The sequence below is a fragment of the Sphaerulina musiva genome (assembly GCF_000320565.1).
Source record: "Sphaerulina musiva SO2202 unplaced genomic scaffold SEPMUscaffold_10, whole genome shotgun sequence".
Taxonomy (NCBI): domain Eukaryota; kingdom Fungi; phylum Ascomycota; class Dothideomycetes; order Mycosphaerellales; family Mycosphaerellaceae; genus Sphaerulina; species Sphaerulina musiva.
Genome location: NW_016017392.1, coordinates 916,753 through 934,522, shown reverse-complemented (window position 1 = coordinate 934,522; position 17,770 = coordinate 916,753). Strand labels below are relative to the sequence as shown.

The 17,770-nt window shown below is 51.7% G+C and overlaps 7 protein-coding genes and 1 non-coding gene across 8 annotated transcripts; 4 read left to right on the top strand and 4 right to left on the bottom strand.

The window, feature by feature from the left end:
• Positions 1-818: 818 nt before the first annotated feature.
• Positions 819-1,136, bottom strand: SEPMUDRAFT_120354 (uncharacterized protein; the record flags this gene model as incomplete). The annotated part of the gene is made up of 1 exon (XM_016901597.1): positions 819-1,136. The coding sequence occupies one exon, from the start codon at positions 1,134-1,136 to the stop codon at positions 819-821; it is 318 nt and encodes a 105-aa protein (XP_016757625.1).
• Positions 1,137-1,352: 216 nt separating this feature from the next.
• On the top strand, positions 1,353-1,490 carry SEPMUDRAFT_t71. Its single transcript has one exon. It is a non-coding gene; the product is annotated as a tRNA-Pro (tRNA).
• A 1,912-nt stretch (positions 1,491-3,402) lies between these two features.
• On the bottom strand, positions 3,403-6,054 carry SEPMUDRAFT_151495 (ATP-citrate synthase (ATP-citrate (pro-S-)-lyase)). Its single transcript, XM_016906855.1, has 2 exons — positions 5,970-6,054; positions 3,403-5,724 (listed from the first exon to the last, which is right to left on the bottom strand). Exon 2 carries the CDS (start codon positions 5,651-5,653, stop codon positions 3,656-3,658), a length of 1,998 nt encoding a protein of 665 aa, XP_016757624.1. The 5' UTR covers positions 5,654-5,724; positions 5,970-6,054; the 3' UTR covers positions 3,403-3,655.
• A 565-nt stretch (positions 6,055-6,619) lies between these two features.
• Positions 6,620-7,147, bottom strand: SEPMUDRAFT_128160 (uncharacterized protein). Its single transcript, XM_016902196.1, has 3 exons — positions 6,875-7,147; positions 6,728-6,833; positions 6,620-6,667 (listed from the first exon to the last, which is right to left on the bottom strand). The coding sequence occupies exons 1-2, from the start codon at positions 7,085-7,087 to the stop codon at positions 6,747-6,749; spliced, it is 300 nt and encodes a 99-aa protein (XP_016757623.1). The 5' UTR covers positions 7,088-7,147; the 3' UTR covers positions 6,620-6,667; positions 6,728-6,746.
• Positions 7,129-9,702, top strand: SEPMUDRAFT_151494 (ATP-citrate synthase (ATP-citrate (pro-S-)-lyase)). The gene is made up of 4 exons (XM_016906854.1): positions 7,129-7,418; positions 7,862-8,344; positions 8,400-9,167; positions 9,233-9,702. Exons 2-4 carry the CDS (start codon positions 7,904-7,906, stop codon positions 9,485-9,487), a joined length of 1,464 nt encoding a protein of 487 aa, XP_016757622.1. The 5' UTR covers positions 7,129-7,418; positions 7,862-7,903; the 3' UTR covers positions 9,488-9,702.
• A 161-nt stretch (positions 9,703-9,863) lies between these two features.
• Positions 9,864-10,872, top strand: SEPMUDRAFT_151492 (small nuclear ribonucleo protein SmF). Its single transcript, XM_016906853.1, has 3 exons — positions 9,864-9,906; positions 10,017-10,210; positions 10,353-10,872. The coding sequence occupies exons 1-3, from the start codon at positions 9,901-9,903 to the stop codon at positions 10,420-10,422; spliced, it is 270 nt and encodes an 89-aa protein (XP_016757621.1). The 5' UTR covers positions 9,864-9,900; the 3' UTR covers positions 10,423-10,872.
• Positions 10,873-11,168: 296 nt separating this feature from the next.
• SEPMUDRAFT_72248 (phosphoglycerate mutase-like protein) lies at positions 11,169-13,719 on the bottom strand. Its single transcript, XM_016909979.1, has 2 exons — positions 13,093-13,719; positions 11,169-13,032 (listed from the first exon to the last, which is right to left on the bottom strand). Exons 1-2 carry the CDS (start codon positions 13,549-13,551, stop codon positions 11,566-11,568), a joined length of 1,926 nt encoding a protein of 641 aa, XP_016757620.1. The 5' UTR covers positions 13,552-13,719; the 3' UTR covers positions 11,169-11,565.
• A 549-nt stretch (positions 13,720-14,268) lies between these two features.
• Positions 14,269-16,038, top strand: SEPMUDRAFT_151490 (uncharacterized protein). Its single transcript, XM_016906852.1, has one exon. The coding sequence runs from the start codon at positions 14,600-14,602 to the stop codon at positions 15,074-15,076; it is 477 nt and encodes a 158-aa protein (XP_016757619.1). The 5' UTR covers positions 14,269-14,599; the 3' UTR covers positions 15,077-16,038.
• The last annotated feature ends 1,732 nt before the right edge of the window (positions 16,039-17,770 follow it).

The following is a 17,770-nucleotide window of genomic DNA, read 5'->3' as shown; positions in this document are numbered from 1 at the left end:
CCCCAGCTCTTCCTTAGAAGCATGGTGATGATTACTGGCACACTGGACTTGACCTGGGGGGGGAGGGATTACAATTCAGGCCGAAAGCGCCTGATGGACTGGCCAAGTTCCATGTTCGACGAAATCTTGCAGTATTCGCAGCGTGGATATAGCAATATTCAAGGTCCAATACCAGTGGCACGTCGTTTGGAAAACGGACTCGATGGTGTATCATATCAAAAAAACCGAGACTGGACCTACACCTCTCTGGCAGCAACAGCAAGGCATCGTGTGATATGAACTGCTGCGCAGCAATAGCACAGAACTCACCAAGCCTTGTGCGGATCTTGAGGAAAACCTCGTCGTCTTACAAACCTAACGATCATGTAAGTCGTGGTTCAATCAAGAGACCACAGCTCAAGACGAGGAACAATCTCAGCGAGAGCGTACTGTTATCTTGGTGCCAAGTCAACCCATACGAGCATACGATGCGCCTGAACGGAATGGCATTCTGGGTCAACTCGTATCCGAGAAGATTGAAAGGATGGCACCCGCGCTGAAGAAGCGGGCACCATCGTGGTCCGGATCCCTTGACCAGAAGAGCACGAATTAAGCATTGGCTTTCAGGAGTATCCCATGGCACGTAAGAGCTCTCGACGCGACCAGAGGCACTTTGGCCTTTGATATGGCACAACCGGGATGCCTCCTTCACAGGTGCTCCAAGATGTCCCCTTGAATTTTGCCGCCACTGGGAGGAAAGCCGCCGTCACAGCACGCGTAAGAAGCCCTCTTACCAGTCACACATGCTGGATCGCCCGAGTGCGCTTAGCACTCTGCTCCTACTCGCCTTGCTCGGTGTTGAACACGTGCCTTGCGCTCTGCTTCTCCTTTCCTTGCTCGTGGTATGACATGTTCATTCCCTGCGATTCTGGTTGCCAGTCGAAGGCTCTGTCTATGATTCCTCCATTTCCCACATCCCCAGCCTGGTCTCCGCTCCCAGGAAGCGCAAAGCTTGTAGCGCGCAGCCTGTATGCTGAGGACTCTTCGAGAAGAGCAGGTCTACACGCGCTGTGTTCCGTCGCTGTGAGGCTCGAGTGGAGGTGCATGGTGGTGGTTGATGCATTGGGCGAAGTTCTGACGGAAAGGCCACGACTCATCACGCTTCTCCTCCGTACTGAATATTTACATTCGAGCTCCAGTCAACACGACCTCAGTCAGCGCGGCAGCAAAGCTGTAGCCATCGTGGAACTCATCGATAAGCTAAGGTCTTCGCAGCGACAGTATCAGCGTGCCCACGAAGGAACCCCGCTTCGCAGCAGACTATATAGGTGGTGAGGGCTCTTCGACTTCCATCAACGAATCACCTCAATTGAGGTCCTGTGGTCTAGTGGTTTATGACAGCCGGGTGGGAGGCTTAACCCACCATGGGCCTTGCCACCCCATGGTGCCTGTTGCAGTGTTCCAGACACGCATCAGACCGGAAAACCTATGTTCGATTCATAGCAGGGCCAATTCTTTTTTGCTTCTGCATTGCGCCTTTTCCTGTTCGAACCCGAGCACTGTAAGTGCCGGAGGCACCATTTTTGCTCGGATTGCAAAATTATAGTGCTAAGCCACGTTTACTCTACAAACTCAACACGCAGAAGGCAGCATAGAGCGCAACTTAATAACTCATCTACTGTGAAGCCCAAGCAGAGCATGTGAAGGACTGAAATGAGGATATTGAGACGCTGTAAGGATTTGGAAGCTGTGCCATTTCCAATTTTTTTGAAAACATTACAGCCTTAGCACGCTCTGCTTGTCGCCGCTGGACATCTCTTTTCACGGTGGATCCAGCTCACCGAACGAGACTTGCGAGGACAATCCAGATTTCACCGTCTTCACCGTCAACTCCCTCGTCTGCGAGACTACCGTTACCCACTTCGAAAAGGCCTAGCCTTGTTCTGGACATCAAGGAGAATTCAGCGCATCTCACCCCCGACCGTTTCTGATGAGGGTTTGCGCGTCCGATCGCCTCCTGGATCGCCTCCTGGATCACCTCCTGGAGAGAGAGCGAGGGAGGGCGAGGGAGGGCGAGGGAGGGCGAGAGGGCGAGAGAAAGGGAGGGAGAGACAAAGGGAGACAGAGAGAAAGGGAGACAGAGACAGAGACAGAGACAGACGGAGAGGGAGAGGGAGTCCACAACCACAGTGACGGCGAGGACAGGTAGTGAAAGAACACAGTACGACCCGTTCAAAACGCGATGAAAGAGATCCGACTGTACCAAGATCAGGTATCAAGAAGATTCAAATTTCCGCCATATCCTTCGCCTCCCTCACTAGACCCAACGCTCCACCGTGAGTGATATTTCATTTTACAACACATGAACCGAACCACTCAACACGCGCCCCCTCCCTCGAGAGCGACTGCATTTGCGCGGCGGCTGTGAAAGAGATGGAGATGTGGACATGATTATCAGTACCTATTTCGACCAACGGAAGCCCCCTTCCCCCTTATCTATACTACTGCCTACTACAATATTGCCAGTACAGTACAGGACAGTACAGTACCACAGACGAGCAGCTCTTCTAGAAATGGCTCCCCCTACCTAGGTAAGGCACCTACCTACCCAAATGTATCTTCCATCAATCCCTCCCTTATAGTCATCCCTTTTCTCTTCTAAAACAAAAAAAAAATACTTCTCTAGTATAGACTAGATAGTTCTAGCTAGTAACTACCTACTAAAGAAACATAGATATACCTAACCTTATAGCTACAAGACCCAGACCTACATCTAGATCCTCTCTACATTCTCTAATTCTCTATATCGGTCTAAATCAACAAATATCAAAAGATACCTAGGTATAGAGATAATACCTGAACAAAACACTTGACTAAGTACCTACCATATATATACGTACTTCTTAGAACGATTGATTACATATCTCTATCTACAAGTATATATGTACCTTACCTTGAGGTATAAGAAAAGAATCGGCGCCGAATTACTACTTACTATACTATAGGTACCTATCTACTATCTACCTAACTTAGGTAAGGTCCTTCACGTCAGCTTCTTCATTACCGTACAATAGTGGGAAAAATGCTTGGCACATAAAGTACATGTACCTTCAGGTACCTTAGCCTTAGGTACTCTTAGGTAAAGTATGATGTGAGTTTTTTTTGAGGGGCCGTCGCTCTTTTTCCCGAATTCGGTATAGACGGAGGAGGAGGAGAGTAAGAGGGTCATGACTGGCCGAGTGACTGGCTGGCTGGCTAGCTGGTTCTTGCCAAGTGATTGCACTGCTTGGGATCTTCCATTGATAACAGCAGTGTTGATAGGTAGGCTTCGCATCTGGGGTGGATGATACAAGAGGAAATGCAAGAATATCAGAGAATGGGGACCAAGAGTCATGAACAAACGGCGCTGCAAAGAAAGCATGTGTGAGGTGTCAATGATTGTGACGCTCGCTGGCGCGTGTTATTACAGTGCGAATGCCATCTCGGGCATCGATCTGTGGGTATATCTACAACTCAATAGAAGTTCCCGAACCATCTAAAATTTTCCATACACGACGGCATATTTCATCGCGCCGTGACATCTCATGAAAACGCCAGCCGTGAGAACTATAACCCTCGTCGCTAACAACAAGAAGCAATCACCGCAAAATGGATATCAAGGCGAAGGTGTCTCCTCTCATATCGAGACTTCGACACGACCCTCGTTACCGGGAGCACCTTTGCCGAGCTCTGGGAGGAGGTAAGTGATATCATCCCAAGGATGCCTGTAGAGACCAGTACGCAGACGCTTCTGGTCCAGGAAGTGAGCAATGAGACCAATCGATCGACCGAGGACGAAGAGACCGTTGAGGACACCCATCTTGAGGTAGTCTTCGGCTTCTTCCGCTGAGAAAGCGCCAGAGTTGCGGAGGAGATCAACGAAGCAGACCGCGACACATCCATCGACGTTCAGGATCAGGTTGTCCTTCTTCGACGTTGTGACCGTCTCGACGGCAATGGCGTAGTCGAGGAGCTTGGTCGACGGGAAGTTCTTCTGACAGTATTCCTTGACGAGGGAAACACGAAGATCGGGGTTGTTTCGTGATTTGACACGGTGACCAATTCCAGGGATGAGCTTGTTTTCCTTCCTCATGGTATCGACGAAATCACGTGGAGAGAGACCCTTGTCGAAAGCGCGGGTGAACTCCTCTGCAGCGCCATCGAGAGCACCACCGAAACGCGATCCAATGGTGAGCAGACCGGCGACGAGAGACGAGATGAGATCCTTGCCAGCACGCGTCGTGATGATGGTGTTCATGGCACCAGACACAGCTGGACCGTGGTCGGCAGTAAGCATGAGCACCATCTCCAAGAACTTGGAGGCGTATTTGGGCAGTCTGCGGCGGAACCACAGTAGGGACATGACACCACCAATACCAATGTCCTCCTTGAAGACTTCGGTGATGGGAAGACCAGCGTAGAGAAGTTCTTGGCCACGGTCATCGGAAATGGTGGAGATGAAGGCAGCTGGCTTACGAACGAGGCCGAGTTCCTGTGCCCACGAATAGTCGATTGGAATCTTGGGAACAGCTGGTTCCGGAGCAGGCTTGATCTTGCCCTCCTTGACCAACGTTTGGTAGACCTTGGAGAGCTCTTGTGGCAGATCCTCGAAAGTTTCTGGGACGAAGAAACCGGCCTCTCTCATAGCCTTGTTCTTCTGAGCAGCCTGCTCGAGCTGAGAATTGGCCATGGAGCCAGCGTGACCGAACTGCACCTCCGTCTTGAGCATGCTGGCAACGGTACCAATGGCCCAGGCAACAATGGGCTTCTTGATGATGCCAGCCTTCTTCGCCTCAATCACGCGGTATTCTTCAACACCACCGACCTCACCAAGCAAGAGCAGAATCTTGCACTCGGGATCGGCTTCGTATCGGAGCATGTGGTCAATGAAGGTGGTACCAGGGTATCTGTCACCACCAATGGCCACACCCTCGTACACTCCATCGGTCTCCTGTGCCACGATGTTGTTCAGCTCGTTTGACATACCTCCAGACTTGGAGACGTAGCCGACAGAGCCCTTGCGGTACAGCTTGGAGGCCACAATGTTGTCCATCATACCACCAGTGTTTCCAATCTTGAATGCACCGGGCTTGATACCACCGACTGTGGCAGGGCCAATGATTGTGACACCCTTCTTCTTTGCAACGTGCAGAATCTCACGTGCGCGCCGCTCTGGGACACCCTCAGCGATGATGGCGATCGACTTGATCTGTGGGTACTCCATGAGCTCCATGGTTGAGGTGTAGACGGATCTCGAGGAGGCAAAGTTGACCACGGTGTCGACATCGGCGTGTTTGGCCATTGCAGCTTCGGGCGATTGGTAGACAGGGAGGAGAGTCTCGGAGGTTCCCCAGTACATTTTGCTGACGAACTGGCCGCCGAAGGTGTAGATTATTCCAGCGACTGAAGGCGTCTTACGCTTGCAGATGAAGTCAAAGTCGAGCATGCCCTGCACGGCCTTGGTCTGCATGCCGTAGACGAAACATCTCGTCTTGGGGTGGAAGAGGGTGTGGACGGGAGTTGGGCTGAGGGGCCTGCTGGGTGCTACGAAGCGCTGGATGTTGTCGTTGGCGGAGAGGGCCTCTTTTGGTGCAGTGCCATTGACACCGTTTGTGGTGCCATTGGCGGTAGCCATGGTGAATTCAAGAGATTTCACAGTTGCAGCTGAGCGAAGTGTATAGTAAGGAGGTGGTGGAAGTTCGCGGACTGTGGTGTAATGGTTCGAAATCAGCTTCCGATCTTTTACATCAATTCTTTGTTCGCCGCGGCGGAGATGGCGATTGCCGCTCACCACTTCGAGCTGAAACAATCGAGCAACGACGAGACTGTTCACAGGCAGGCAGGGAGAGGGCAGAGTCAAGATGCAACAGTCCCGATTGAAGTTTCTCGCCAGTCCGTGGTTGCTTGCAGACTGGTGAACTTCACGTCGGGGAGTCGAGGTAAGTACTTACCACTTGATACAGACAGCAGTGGTCCGTCGTGCTCGAGGATGAGTGAGGAGTTGCTGGTAGATGGGAAAGAGTGTGTAGGAAGTGGTGGAGGGTGGTGGAGGGTGAGGTGGTGGTGCAGGAGGATGCGGGAAGATGGTTTCAGAAATCCTTCATGCCCATCGGAGTTTGACAGTACCTGTAGGTTGAAGTTGAAGCTGAACTATTGTTACATACGCTACTGTAGCTCTAAATAAACTTCACCACTGGCCGCCCGTGCAGCATCGGGTTGGAGATCCGCGGCGTGGATCAGGTTATTACTCCTCCTCCTCCTCCTCGTCGTCGTTCTCGTGTCGGCGTTGTAGTCTACTCGATGCGGCAAGGCAATACATCCATATTATTGGCAAGTTGCGGGCTGGTGCGACCGAAGCCTGCACCAACTGCTGCTCATCGAACCATAAGCGGGCCGGCTCATCTCAGCGTTTTACGGAATCGAACCACGTCAACCCAGCTCCCCTTCGTAGTTTTGTGACTGTTTTGCTAGGAGCTAGGAGGTATATGCCGCTGCTAGTAGACCATGCACGCACGCGAGCGCGCAAGCAACATTACTACGGAGGCACAACGTGAGGCTCGTCGTTCTCGCATCGCTCTCCGGCTTCCGAACACCCTGACCAGTATCCTCCTCCCGTCAGGTCAATCGTCAGGCACCTCCTGTACTAAGTGTACTTTATTACTCACCGCCCCGCATTTATTTCTGCTGACTATGCCATGACAACGGTAAGGTGAGGTTGAATGAGTTCATCATTCGTTCTGCTGGGACGCGCCGCACGCGGTTGATATCAGATCCCAATGGCAGCAGGTGGAGATGCAGCAGGCGTGGCAGGTCGGCTTGGGAGGGGACACTGGGCCCGGTTGAAGGCGCGCTCAACCAATATATTCTGATGATTCGATTGCGAGCACTGCGGTGCGGGTGCGTCATGCCCAGAGTACATGCACAGACAGTACAGTTGGAGGGTGTTGGAGGTTGTTGGGGGGAGCACAGGGAGGTCGATCGCCGAAGCGCAAGGCTCATCAAGCTTGGAGCATGGGCCTGCATGTGACGATGGAGTTTGGAGGAGTGCACTGACACTGTGCGCTGCCATGGCTGCTTCCTAGCGTGCTCAAAGTGTTCCAGGAAGTGAGGACAGCTTCGAAAAAGACGGACGATTATTATTCATAGGCACTCTGATTAGGTCTGATCGAAGACTGTTGCATCCCGAAACGTGATACCATGCTGCTCCTGCCCGATCAATAATTTTCCTCCCATCATCCACCCGCTCTCCCTCGTCATCGTCCTCTCGTCCTCATCGTCCTCCTACTCCTCGTCCTCCTCCTCCTCCCACACCACCATCGCCCTCCTCACACACCCTCTCCGAGTTCTCACGGCATTCGCTAAAAGTGCAAAGTGGTGCACACGACTTCAGCTGCTGCAAGGTGCGTAAGGTTTATTTTAAGCTGTTGCTGGTCCCTGGATTCCGCAGCTGCTGCTTTTCGGACTTTTTTGTTTGGCGAAGAGAAACATTGCAACCCAGCCGCCAGCCGTCTCCGTTGCATTTGCAAATCGAATTGCGCAGAGGCTAGAGGGCAGACGAGCTTGCGCGGTGAGAACGGAACAGACCAGACAAAAGTGGAACTCGTCCTGGCGCCGAAAAGTCGTTCGATATTGCAAGCCAGCTCAGCTCTCGCCAGGCTCCCCCGATCCTGCGACGCCGATTACTACCCACCTATCCATTGTTCTCAGTGCTCACCTGCCCTACCAAGCTTTTCCCGCGAAGCTGCCCACAAATCCACCTCTCCGCAAAGCGAGCCAGCAATAATAATCACCATTGAAAAGCTTCGTCCATTGAACGACCTGCTTACCACAGTTTCGTGAACAGCACTCGTGAAAAAGTCCACAACCTCAGACATCTACTGCCACAATGTCCGCGAAGCCCATCACGGAAGCAGATGGCAAGGCCATTCTCAACTACCACCTGACGCGCGCGCCTGTGATCAAGCCGACTCCTCTTCCTCCGTCATCAACACACAATCCTCCCGCAAAGCTTGCAACGATAACATTTGCCGACGGTGACGACGTGAACGGTGTTCTGGACGCCGCCGAGGCCAAATACCCTTTCCTTCTCCAACCAGATGCCAAATTTGTTGCCAAACCTGATCAATTGATCAAGCGACGAGGAAAGTCGGGCCTGCTCAAGCTCAACGCCTCATGGGCAGACGCAAAGGAGTGGATTGCAGCACGCGCGAACAAGATCCAGAAGGTCGAACACATCGAGGGCGCTTTAAGAAATTTCCTGGTGGAGCCGTTTGTGCCTCACCCTCAGGAAACGGAGTATTACATCAACATCAACTCCGTTCGCGAGGTTTGTACTAGCTGAGACTTTCCCCTCTGCTGTTCGGGCTGACCACATCTCTTAGGGTGACTGGATTCTCTTTTACCACGAGGGTGGTGTGGATGTTGGTGATGTCGACGAGAAAGCCTCGAAGCTGTTGATCCCAGTCGACCTGAAGGAGTACCCGAGCAACGAAGAGATTGCCAAGTCTCTGTTGTCACAAGTGCCCAAGGGCGTCCACCCCGTGCTCATCGACTTCATCTCACGATTATACGCCGTATACGTCGACTGCCAATTCACCTACCTGGAGATCAACCCGCTCGTCGTCATTCCAAATGCCGAAGGCACCTCCGCCGACGTCCACTTCCTCGATCTCGCCGCAAAGATTGACCAGACTGCCGAATTCGAATGTGGTGTCAAATGGGCCGTTGCACGCGCACCAGCTGCGCTCGGTATCCCAATTGTACCTACTGCAGGAAGCAAAGTCTCAATCGATGCAGGTCCACCCCTCGAATTCCCAGCACCATTCGGTCGTGAGATGAGCAAAGAGGAGGCATACATTGCAGAGATGGACGCAAAGACGGGCGCATCACTCAAGCTCACAATACTCAATGCAACAGGACGTGTGTGGACATTGGTTGCTGGTGGTGGTGCGTCTGTCGTATACGCCGATGCTATTGCGTCTGCTGGATTTGCGGGAGAGCTCGCCAACTACGGAGAGTACTCTGGTGCTCCAACCGAGACACAGACTTTCCACTACGCACGCACTGTCCTCGACCTGATGCTGCGGGCACCACAAACACCAGAGGGCAAGGTCCTCTTCATTGGTGGCGGTATCGCCAACTTCACCAACGTAAGCTTGAAACTAGTGCACTTAGTAATGATCCACCGGGCATCGAGCGCTGACTTCATACACAGGTGGCCAGCACATTCAAGGGTGTCATCCGCGCAATCCGCGAAGTCGCACCTCAACTAAACGAGCACAATGTGCAGATCTGGGTCCGTCGTGCAGGTCCCAACTACCAGGAAGGTCTCAAGAACATCAAGGCCGTGTTCAAGGAGCTTGACCTCAACGGCCATGTCTTTGGCCCCGAGATGCATGTTTCTGGTATTGTGCCGCTCGCCCTCATCCCGGGCAAGTACAACGACAGCATCAAAGAGTTTGAGGGGTAAAATGCTCGACCTTCGAAGGCATTGCTGGGAAGCGGAGTTTGTGTGATATCAGAGGCGATACTGTCGCTGTCGCTGCGGGATCCTAGAAGAGCCCCCACGCATGACTGAGACGTTCCATGAGTATGGATGATACGCGCTTTGTGCTGCGCTGAGAGCAGTCAGCAGAGGAGTAAATAGAATTTGTAGCGAATACCAAAGTGCTTGTTTGCTTGAAGGGTTCTCCAATCTTCCCGTTTGGCAGTGAGATCGAATATTAGGTACCTCCTACCTTGTAGAACGGATACGCGAAGAAAACACAATCACGTGATCCGAAAGCTCTCCACTACCAATCTGGGTTACCTCCCACTACTCCGTCTTCGCGACAAGAACAACATCACCTCCCCTTCCCATCCCGTCTCCCCATCACCGCAACCATGAGTGTACGTCCTCCCCCTCCTCTTCCACATCCCCCACCTCTCCCACGCATCCCTTCGTCTGTTTTTCACTCACACTAACACGCGCCGCGCCCTTTTCTCGTCGCAACAAACAGTTCATCCCCCTCAACCCGCGACCCATGCTCCAAGGCCTCGTGAACAAGGACGTGATTGTGCGCATCAAGTGGGGACAAGAATACTCGGGACGTCTGGTTTCGGTCGACTCGTATATGAATATTCAATTGAGTGGGGCTGAGGAAAAGTCGCCTGATGGACATGATGGAGGGGTTTTGGGACAGGTTTTGATTAGGTGAGTTTCTTTTTTGCGCTTGCGCGTGGAGAAGGGGGTAGGGGAAGGAGAGAGAGAGATGGGGGGAGTGGATGCGGGGATGGGAAGGGAAGGGAAGGGAAGGGAAGGGAAGGGAAGCAAAGGCTAATGATTGGGGGCGCAGATGCAATAATGTCCTCTGGATCTCGGCAAAGGATAAGCAAGCAAATGGAGACTCGGAGATGGCGGGGTAGAATCTCACGGAAGCGAAATTTGGTTGAGATTGGATGGTGTGGAATCAGAGGAAGAGAAGTGAAGAACCACATTGGCGAGAACGAGAGAGTGAGAGAGAGGGAAAGAGGAAGGAGAAGAGAGAGAGAGAGAGAGCTGAGACGCTCCAGGAGCAAGCAATATGACTAGAAGAATGCTCCGGAGGACAAAATCTGCGCACTCAAATCGCATCCACCACACAGCAGTGAAGAACTGCTACGCGCGAGAGCAGACAGGCATGATGATGGAGACTCCATCGTGCATGTAGGGATAAAGGGCGAGAGAGAGATCCGCGCGACGAAAATCGAGCCCTGCATGCTACCTACTTACCTACGACGCATATCAGGCGAGGACAGGATATGGGGAGGACGAGAGGCTACCTACTACTACCACGCAGGCTATTATCCTGTTTAGTAGCACACAAAAGTCTGAAAAAGGGGTTTCTCACACTTTCTTTATACTGAACGTTGCTTTTATTTTTATTTTTTTCCTTTATTTTTTGTGGTTATTTTTTGTTTTTCGTAGCTTCGATGAGAGAGACTTAGCTACTGAAGGAGAGAGAGAGGGGAGGGAGAGAGAGGAAGAAACACCCTACATGAAATGCTGCTATAAGGTAGGTAGGTATGTATGGTATGTACCTTCCCCCCCCCCCAATTGTCTCGTAATTATACCTTTACATATATAACTTCCGAGAAAGAGGAAAGAGAAAAAAGAAAAGTTAACCTCTTTCATCATCATGTACTTCATATATGCATATGCATATATAGGTATGTAAACGGGTATCTCGAAAAAAAAAGGCAAAAAATCGATATGTACAAAGTAAGGTAGGTAATGTACCTTACCTCTCTTCTTATCCCCTCCCTCTCTTTCAAAAAGAATAGAATTGCCTCTTATCTCCTTCACTCATGGAATTCATCTCTTCTCATCTCGCCGTGCCTAGATGTGGGAAACTTCTTCTTTTCTTCTTTCGTATATTCGTATATTTCGTTCATCGTCCATCGTCCATCGTCCATTATGTTCGATGAGCGCAGCAGTAGCAGCAACAGCAGCAGCAGCAGTGCAGGTGGATTTAGACAGGCAGGTTACCCCCACTCCCCCTTCTCACTACCTGTACCTACAGACAGACCTTACACATGCTCCCTCGTCTGCGTAGGTTTCAAACCACTCGGATCAGCAAAAGGATCATCATGATCATGAGCATGTCGAATCTCTTCCATACTCGGTCTCAGACTTTCCTGCTGCTGTGGCTGCTCCGGGAAATTCAAATTCCTACCACCAGCTTCAGCATGTTTGAGTTCCCAACTCCCCACTCGTTCATGTCCACCACCTCCTCCTGGAACTCGGCGTGAGTCCTGTTCTTCATCATTATTCACAGCAGAAGCACCGACGACAATGGCGCCACCTTTGGGAATGGTGAGATCTTGATCACTTTGCATTTTCTGGCCGCCTTTGAAACCTCCCCAATGGCTTTTATGTGCGGCCATGGTATTGGAAGGATTGCGGTAGAGTCTGATTCCTCCGAAGAGCATGGTGAGAGCGAAAATGAGAGCTGCGACGACGAGAGCGATGATGGCGCCGATGACGCCTGCGACTGCGGGACTGAGACCTCCGCTGCCGCTGCCGTTGCGGGAGGAAGATGAGTTGCGGGAGTCGGCGCTGACTTCGTTTCCGTTTTGGTCGAATGCGGCGCAGAAGAAGCTGGTGGAGTGGCACTCGTTGCACCAATTGCCGATGCCGGCCATCATGTTGTTTTGCATGGAATAGCTAAAGTCTGTCCAGCGCATGTCCAATTGATCTGGTCCTCGATTGAAGAGCGAGTACGCTCGATACGTGCTTTCGCTACCTTCGGTCCCGTTGCGGAAGTAGAATCGAACCCAGAGATCGTCGGTACTAGGGAATTTGGGGTCGGTTTCGTTGGTGTAGCTGAAGAGCTCAAATGCTGCCGATGAGGCGAAGTTGGGAGTTCCGTAGAAATCCGAGTTGAGATTGGGAAGGCCCATGAGAGAGAAGAATGAGGTCAGGGGGTGGTAGTCGGCGAAGAAGAGATTGAGCTTGTAGCGGCCAAATGCGGCGTCCATCACAGCCGAGTTGAGCGAGTTCAGAACGCGAGCGGCGAAGGTATTTCCTGCGATGGTCGAAATACTCCCGGATGCGCCTGTTAGGGTGTGCTTATTCTGGAAGACATTTAGTGCACTCAAGTTTCCCAACATGGCGAATTGTTGCTGATCGGAAAGGTAGCGCAGAGTGTCGAGGAAGCTGACGTTGGAACTCGTCCAGCGGAGACCTGCAAGCGCATTTCGTACGGTGGCGTTGTGTGCATTCTGATAGGCGAGATAGTCATAGATGGCATAGGCGTTGTTATAGTCCCAGTAGTTGTTGGGGAGAACTCCAATCAGAGTTGCACTGCCAGCAACGTCGTACAGCCCATCAAACTCCTCTTGCGTACCATCGTAGGATGGCGTTGCCCTGGCCAACTTGATTGACTCTTCCCATGCTGGGCAGTTGAGGTGGCCAGAGAGGGAAACAAAGTCCGCATCGAGAGGACCAGCAGATCTGAGCTGCGGGTATTGGTAGCCACCTAGTGGGGCCGAGACCTGCTCCTGTTAGCATCGTGTGCACGTTGTAGGGAGCACAGTCCGGAGGTAAATATTTACATATGATCCATTCGCAAGGATATTGATCGGACTGAGGAGACCACCCGTCGTACTGCTGTTTCCTAGATCGGTGGGAGGGTACAGGCCTTGCATGAATGCCTGCTGCGTTGCCATGTTATACTGCTGCTCGAGTGCCATGGAGATGACTTGGTCCTGATCGTACAGATTGGCGTTCAGTCCGATGAGTTCAGCACCGGCATTCTCGGCTCCATTGGTGCCATTACGAAGAAGGGTGTAGCGATCACGGAAGAATTGACCTGCCGCATAGGCTTGTTGAGCACCAAGTGAGGTAAGTTGTGGAGGTATTTTGCCCAGTACTTCTGGCGTCCGCTCTCCAGTACGTGTGAAGACGACACTAGACCAGACCACATATCGTTCGCTGGTCGAGTTCGTGGCTTGTGCGTACGCTCCAGGTGTAAGCAGGGAGACGACGCCGAGTGCTGCAATAGTAGCGAACATCTTGAGCGCTTCGTGAGATGAATGGAAGTCTGGGAACTCTGCTGCCGCCAGCAGCGCACGCCCAAAGCAATAGAACTAATTCTATTCCCAAATGGAGGCTGAGCGAGTCTTACTCACCATCGACCGTTTTAGGGTGATGACAGCAACGATAACAACGATAGCAGCGAGCTCTCACCTGGCTATAGAGCAGGCTGGAGCTACATACATGTATGTACGTGGGTTATCGACTTATCATATGACATATGGCAGCTCTTATCGCCCATGTAGCCCTAGATCTAGCCGATCGGGGTCAGCTCCCAGCCTCCAGCTTTTTGCTTGCTTCTACTTCTGCTTCTACTTCCACCAAAGTAGGTCTGCCTTTCGTCCCTCGGGAGTCGATAGCGCGGGATAGAGAGGCGCATGCGGCGAACACGCAGCTCGAAGCAGCTCGCGCTTGGCCCGTTGCAGCTGGTATGCGCCATCGAAGAGGTGGGGTCGATGTTGGCTCCCAATTGAGTTTGCAGTACAAGAACTAGTCGAGAGTTAGGTTGTCAGTCAGACGGTCAGACATCGCGATCCTTCACATCCGCCCAGCCCAGTCCTGCTCAGCCTGCCCGGCGCATCCAACCTGCATCATGTCCAGGTGAGTGAGGTCGAAGGCATGAGCGCAGTGAGGGCGGAGAGAACCTTATGACATTGTTCACTTCAGCCTCGGCGAAGACAGAGAAGAAAAAAAAACTTGGATGTTGGAACGATGGAGTGCGCAGGGCAGGGCAGGGCAGGGCAGGCCATGGCAGTGGGTGTGGGTGGAGCGGGGTGTGTGCGCTCCACGCTCGGGAGGGCTCGGCTGTGGAATGCATGACAGACAGTCTATCATTCGAGGGCCAACGACCAACATCGACAGTACCGCTGACTCTTAGGTGTTATTGCCTCCCGCGGCTTCACGTCACAAAAGTTATCAAAAAACTACCTCCTAGCAGGACCGAGGTATTACGGTGTTCACTACGGCATCGGCAAACGGAATACCCAAGCAAGAGGAAGAGGAAGAAGGGGGAGAAGAAGCGTCACAATGTCTTCGTCACTCAACCTCCCGATCCTGTCCATCCCATTCTACTACGCCCTTGCCATCTTCCCCCATGGCTGGGCCATCACCCGAGCCTCCAAAGGCAATATGAGACGCCACGATAATCGAAACCCTAAAGGTTCCTCGTATCAAGAGGCTCTCAAGAAGCGCCTCACTGCGGCTGAGTTTGCAGCGTTTGAGCGCGCCGAGTCCTGTCACAGGAATCATCTGGAGAACATGCCTCTATACGTTGCTGCCGTATTCGCTGGCTTGCTGGCAGAGAACAAGCTAGGCAAGGGCAGCATTGGACTCGAGAGCTTTGTTTATGGATGGAACCTGATCAGGATCCTCTACACGGCAAACTATCTGACCACCGAGACGAAACTGTGGAGTTACTTAAGGAGCTTGTTGTATTTCACAGGGACGGGCTGGGCCTTTGCCATCTTGTACCGGGCTGCAAAGGCGATCGGAGAACAGGTCTGAGCAGTGCTCGAGTCCTCTCAGGGCCGACATGGCAGCTATTCGTGGGCTCAGTCAACAGCAGAAGAGAATAGTCTTGCTTGATCTGACCTTCTCTTGAGCTTTTCTGCAATCGGCCTTTGAAACGCTTCGCTCCGTCTCGCATGTTTTCCAGATCGTGGTCAGCTCGCGAGTCCCAATAGTCTAAGGCAGGACTTCGAGAGTGTGCATATCCCGATGCGGAAGATAATCGTCTGGTCGTTTCCCAATCCAGCAACGAATTTGGCAACATGGCTAGCAGAACACAAGACACGAGGAGGAGGAGACGTTGGACATTATCTGGTCAGCAATCGCAACTAAGGTACCCAATTGAGTCCTCGACATAAGAAACGCACCCACGATCACGTGGCCCTGAACTTCGGTACTTCAGAAACTCAACCTTTGCTCTTCCCAAATATACCAAAATGTGTCTCTGGTTAATATTCAATCCATAACGGCGCCCGGTACGCGGCATCCAATCTTCGTAGGGACAGAACCTGATCCCCGTACTAACACTCCCACCACAGCACCTCTCCCCCCTGCTCTCTCGTTTCACTCGGATGAAGCATCCTCCCACTAGCACCATCCTGCGCCAAGTCACTCGCCGTTCGACTCTTCTTCCTCCTCCAGAAGGAGAAGCAGCCATATTCTGCTGTTGTCTTTGCAGGAGAGATTTCGAACCCTACAAACTTCCTCGACCCTTCTGGCATTTTGCTCGCTTGCACCTGACACCATTTCTCTGCATTCGCTACAGCTTGATTGTGGTAGCGAAAACAACTCGACGATCTCCGGTGGACTGTGGTGCCGTTTGTAGATTGGACGTAAGACTTGTAATGCACAATAGTGCTGTTCGGGAAGGCTTTGGAGAACATATTCTTTCCCTTCGAACTTCTTGTTTGCGGTATTGGCCCTCTCGTGCTTGATCTGGTGGTAGGCTCGATTTGTTCTTGAGTTCGTCGTTGGATGAGTGGATAAAGAGGTGGAAGGAACGAAAGTACGACGGGAATTCTAAATAACTTATCTTGGTGAACGGAGCACCTAGGTACCCATGAGTTAAACCATACCGCTGATGACCGACTGGGTACTGTGGGGTTGCTGTCCATGCGCTGAACCGTTCCCAGGGAGCGACAAAATTGACCTCTACCACGGAGCTACCGAGTATATGCTGATATCATATCTCTTGTCTTGTCACCGGCGAAGTATTGAACAATTGAGTCAATCTTGTCGTTGGCATCTGTAATCAATAGCTAGATCGCTATTATCAACTACAAGTACAACAACCCCACATATCAACCCCTAGTATACTAACTATAACATCCAAAAATTAACCTACGTCCAAGACTCCAAGTAGCTGGTTATATCCTCCCAACATGGTCCTGCGTACCAAACCTCCAAAATCCCTCTCCCTTTCTGTCTCTCTCTATCTCTCAGACACTCCATCTAGACCCAGTGGGCTACAAACCACACTCTCCCGCCCAAAGGAGTAAAGTGTAAAAAAAAAACACAAACCCATCCTCTTTCACAAATACCAAGTCTCTCCTCGTCACCACGAAGCATACATACGACACAATCCCTCAGATCATCCCATCCCATCCCGCAACTAACAACGGCCACATCTCCTCATCTTCAGCAAAAACCCCATAATCTCCTTCATATACCAAAATCCCCTCAGTCCTCGTCAACCCAAGATCTCGTGCAAGAACAGCCCACTCTCGTCCTCCTCTCGCCGTTGCCGTTGCCGCCGCCGCTGCTGCTGCCGATGTTGTTGTTGTTGTTGTCGTCGTCGTCGTCGTCCTTCTCCTCCGCTCCTCAGGAAGATCCGAGTCTAATTCTTGTTGCTCCCGCTGTCGCCGGAAGAAGAAAAAGAAAATTCTCTCGAGACATGGAAGGGAAAATGTGAAGAAGATGCCGATGAGGAGGAGGAGGATTACGGAGATGGAGAGGGCGAGAGCTACGCCGAGGAGGAAGGGCGTGAGAGGGAACATGGGAGGTGAATGGTTTGGGGGGGTTTGGTGGAGGGCGGGGAGGTACATTCCTTGTTGTGGCGTTCGTCGTCAGTGCGGTCGACTCGGCTGTTGAGGTTCGCGAGTCTAATGATGAGGTTTGTGATAATTTTCACCCTTGTTGTCGTACTTTTTTGGGAAGTGGAAGATGTTCGACGTCGTGGTTCGGCTTTGAAATTCCTTTTTTTCCTGAGCTGGGGTGGTGAGTGTCCTTAAAGTACGAAATTCCACCCACCGCGGAGTCACTTGCCGGAGTTATTGCCACTGTGCCAGCAAGACTCAAAGTATACCAGATACGTTCCAGTTTCTGTCGTCTCTTCCACGGAAGAGCTACCACGGCGTGTGCAAGAACTTTAAAAGAACTGCGCCAAGAAAAAAATACTTCTTCTTCTACTCATCAGCCATGAGTGCAATGAAGGCTGCCGAGCAGGTTTGGTTCGAGAGGTCATTCGGAAGTATAATTGTGTATGCATCTGGCCATCGGTTCGGTATGATAGTTTCAAGTCCGCAGTACGAGCAAAATAGAGAATAAGGAGATGCTGGGGCCGGTCAGCACATATCCTCCCTTCCCTACAACCTACCAACCTTTGCTCGGGATGCTACCATAGAAATCATATCCATATTTGATCATTCATCCGCACACAAAATTTTCAGTGTCTTCCTGTACATAAGATCA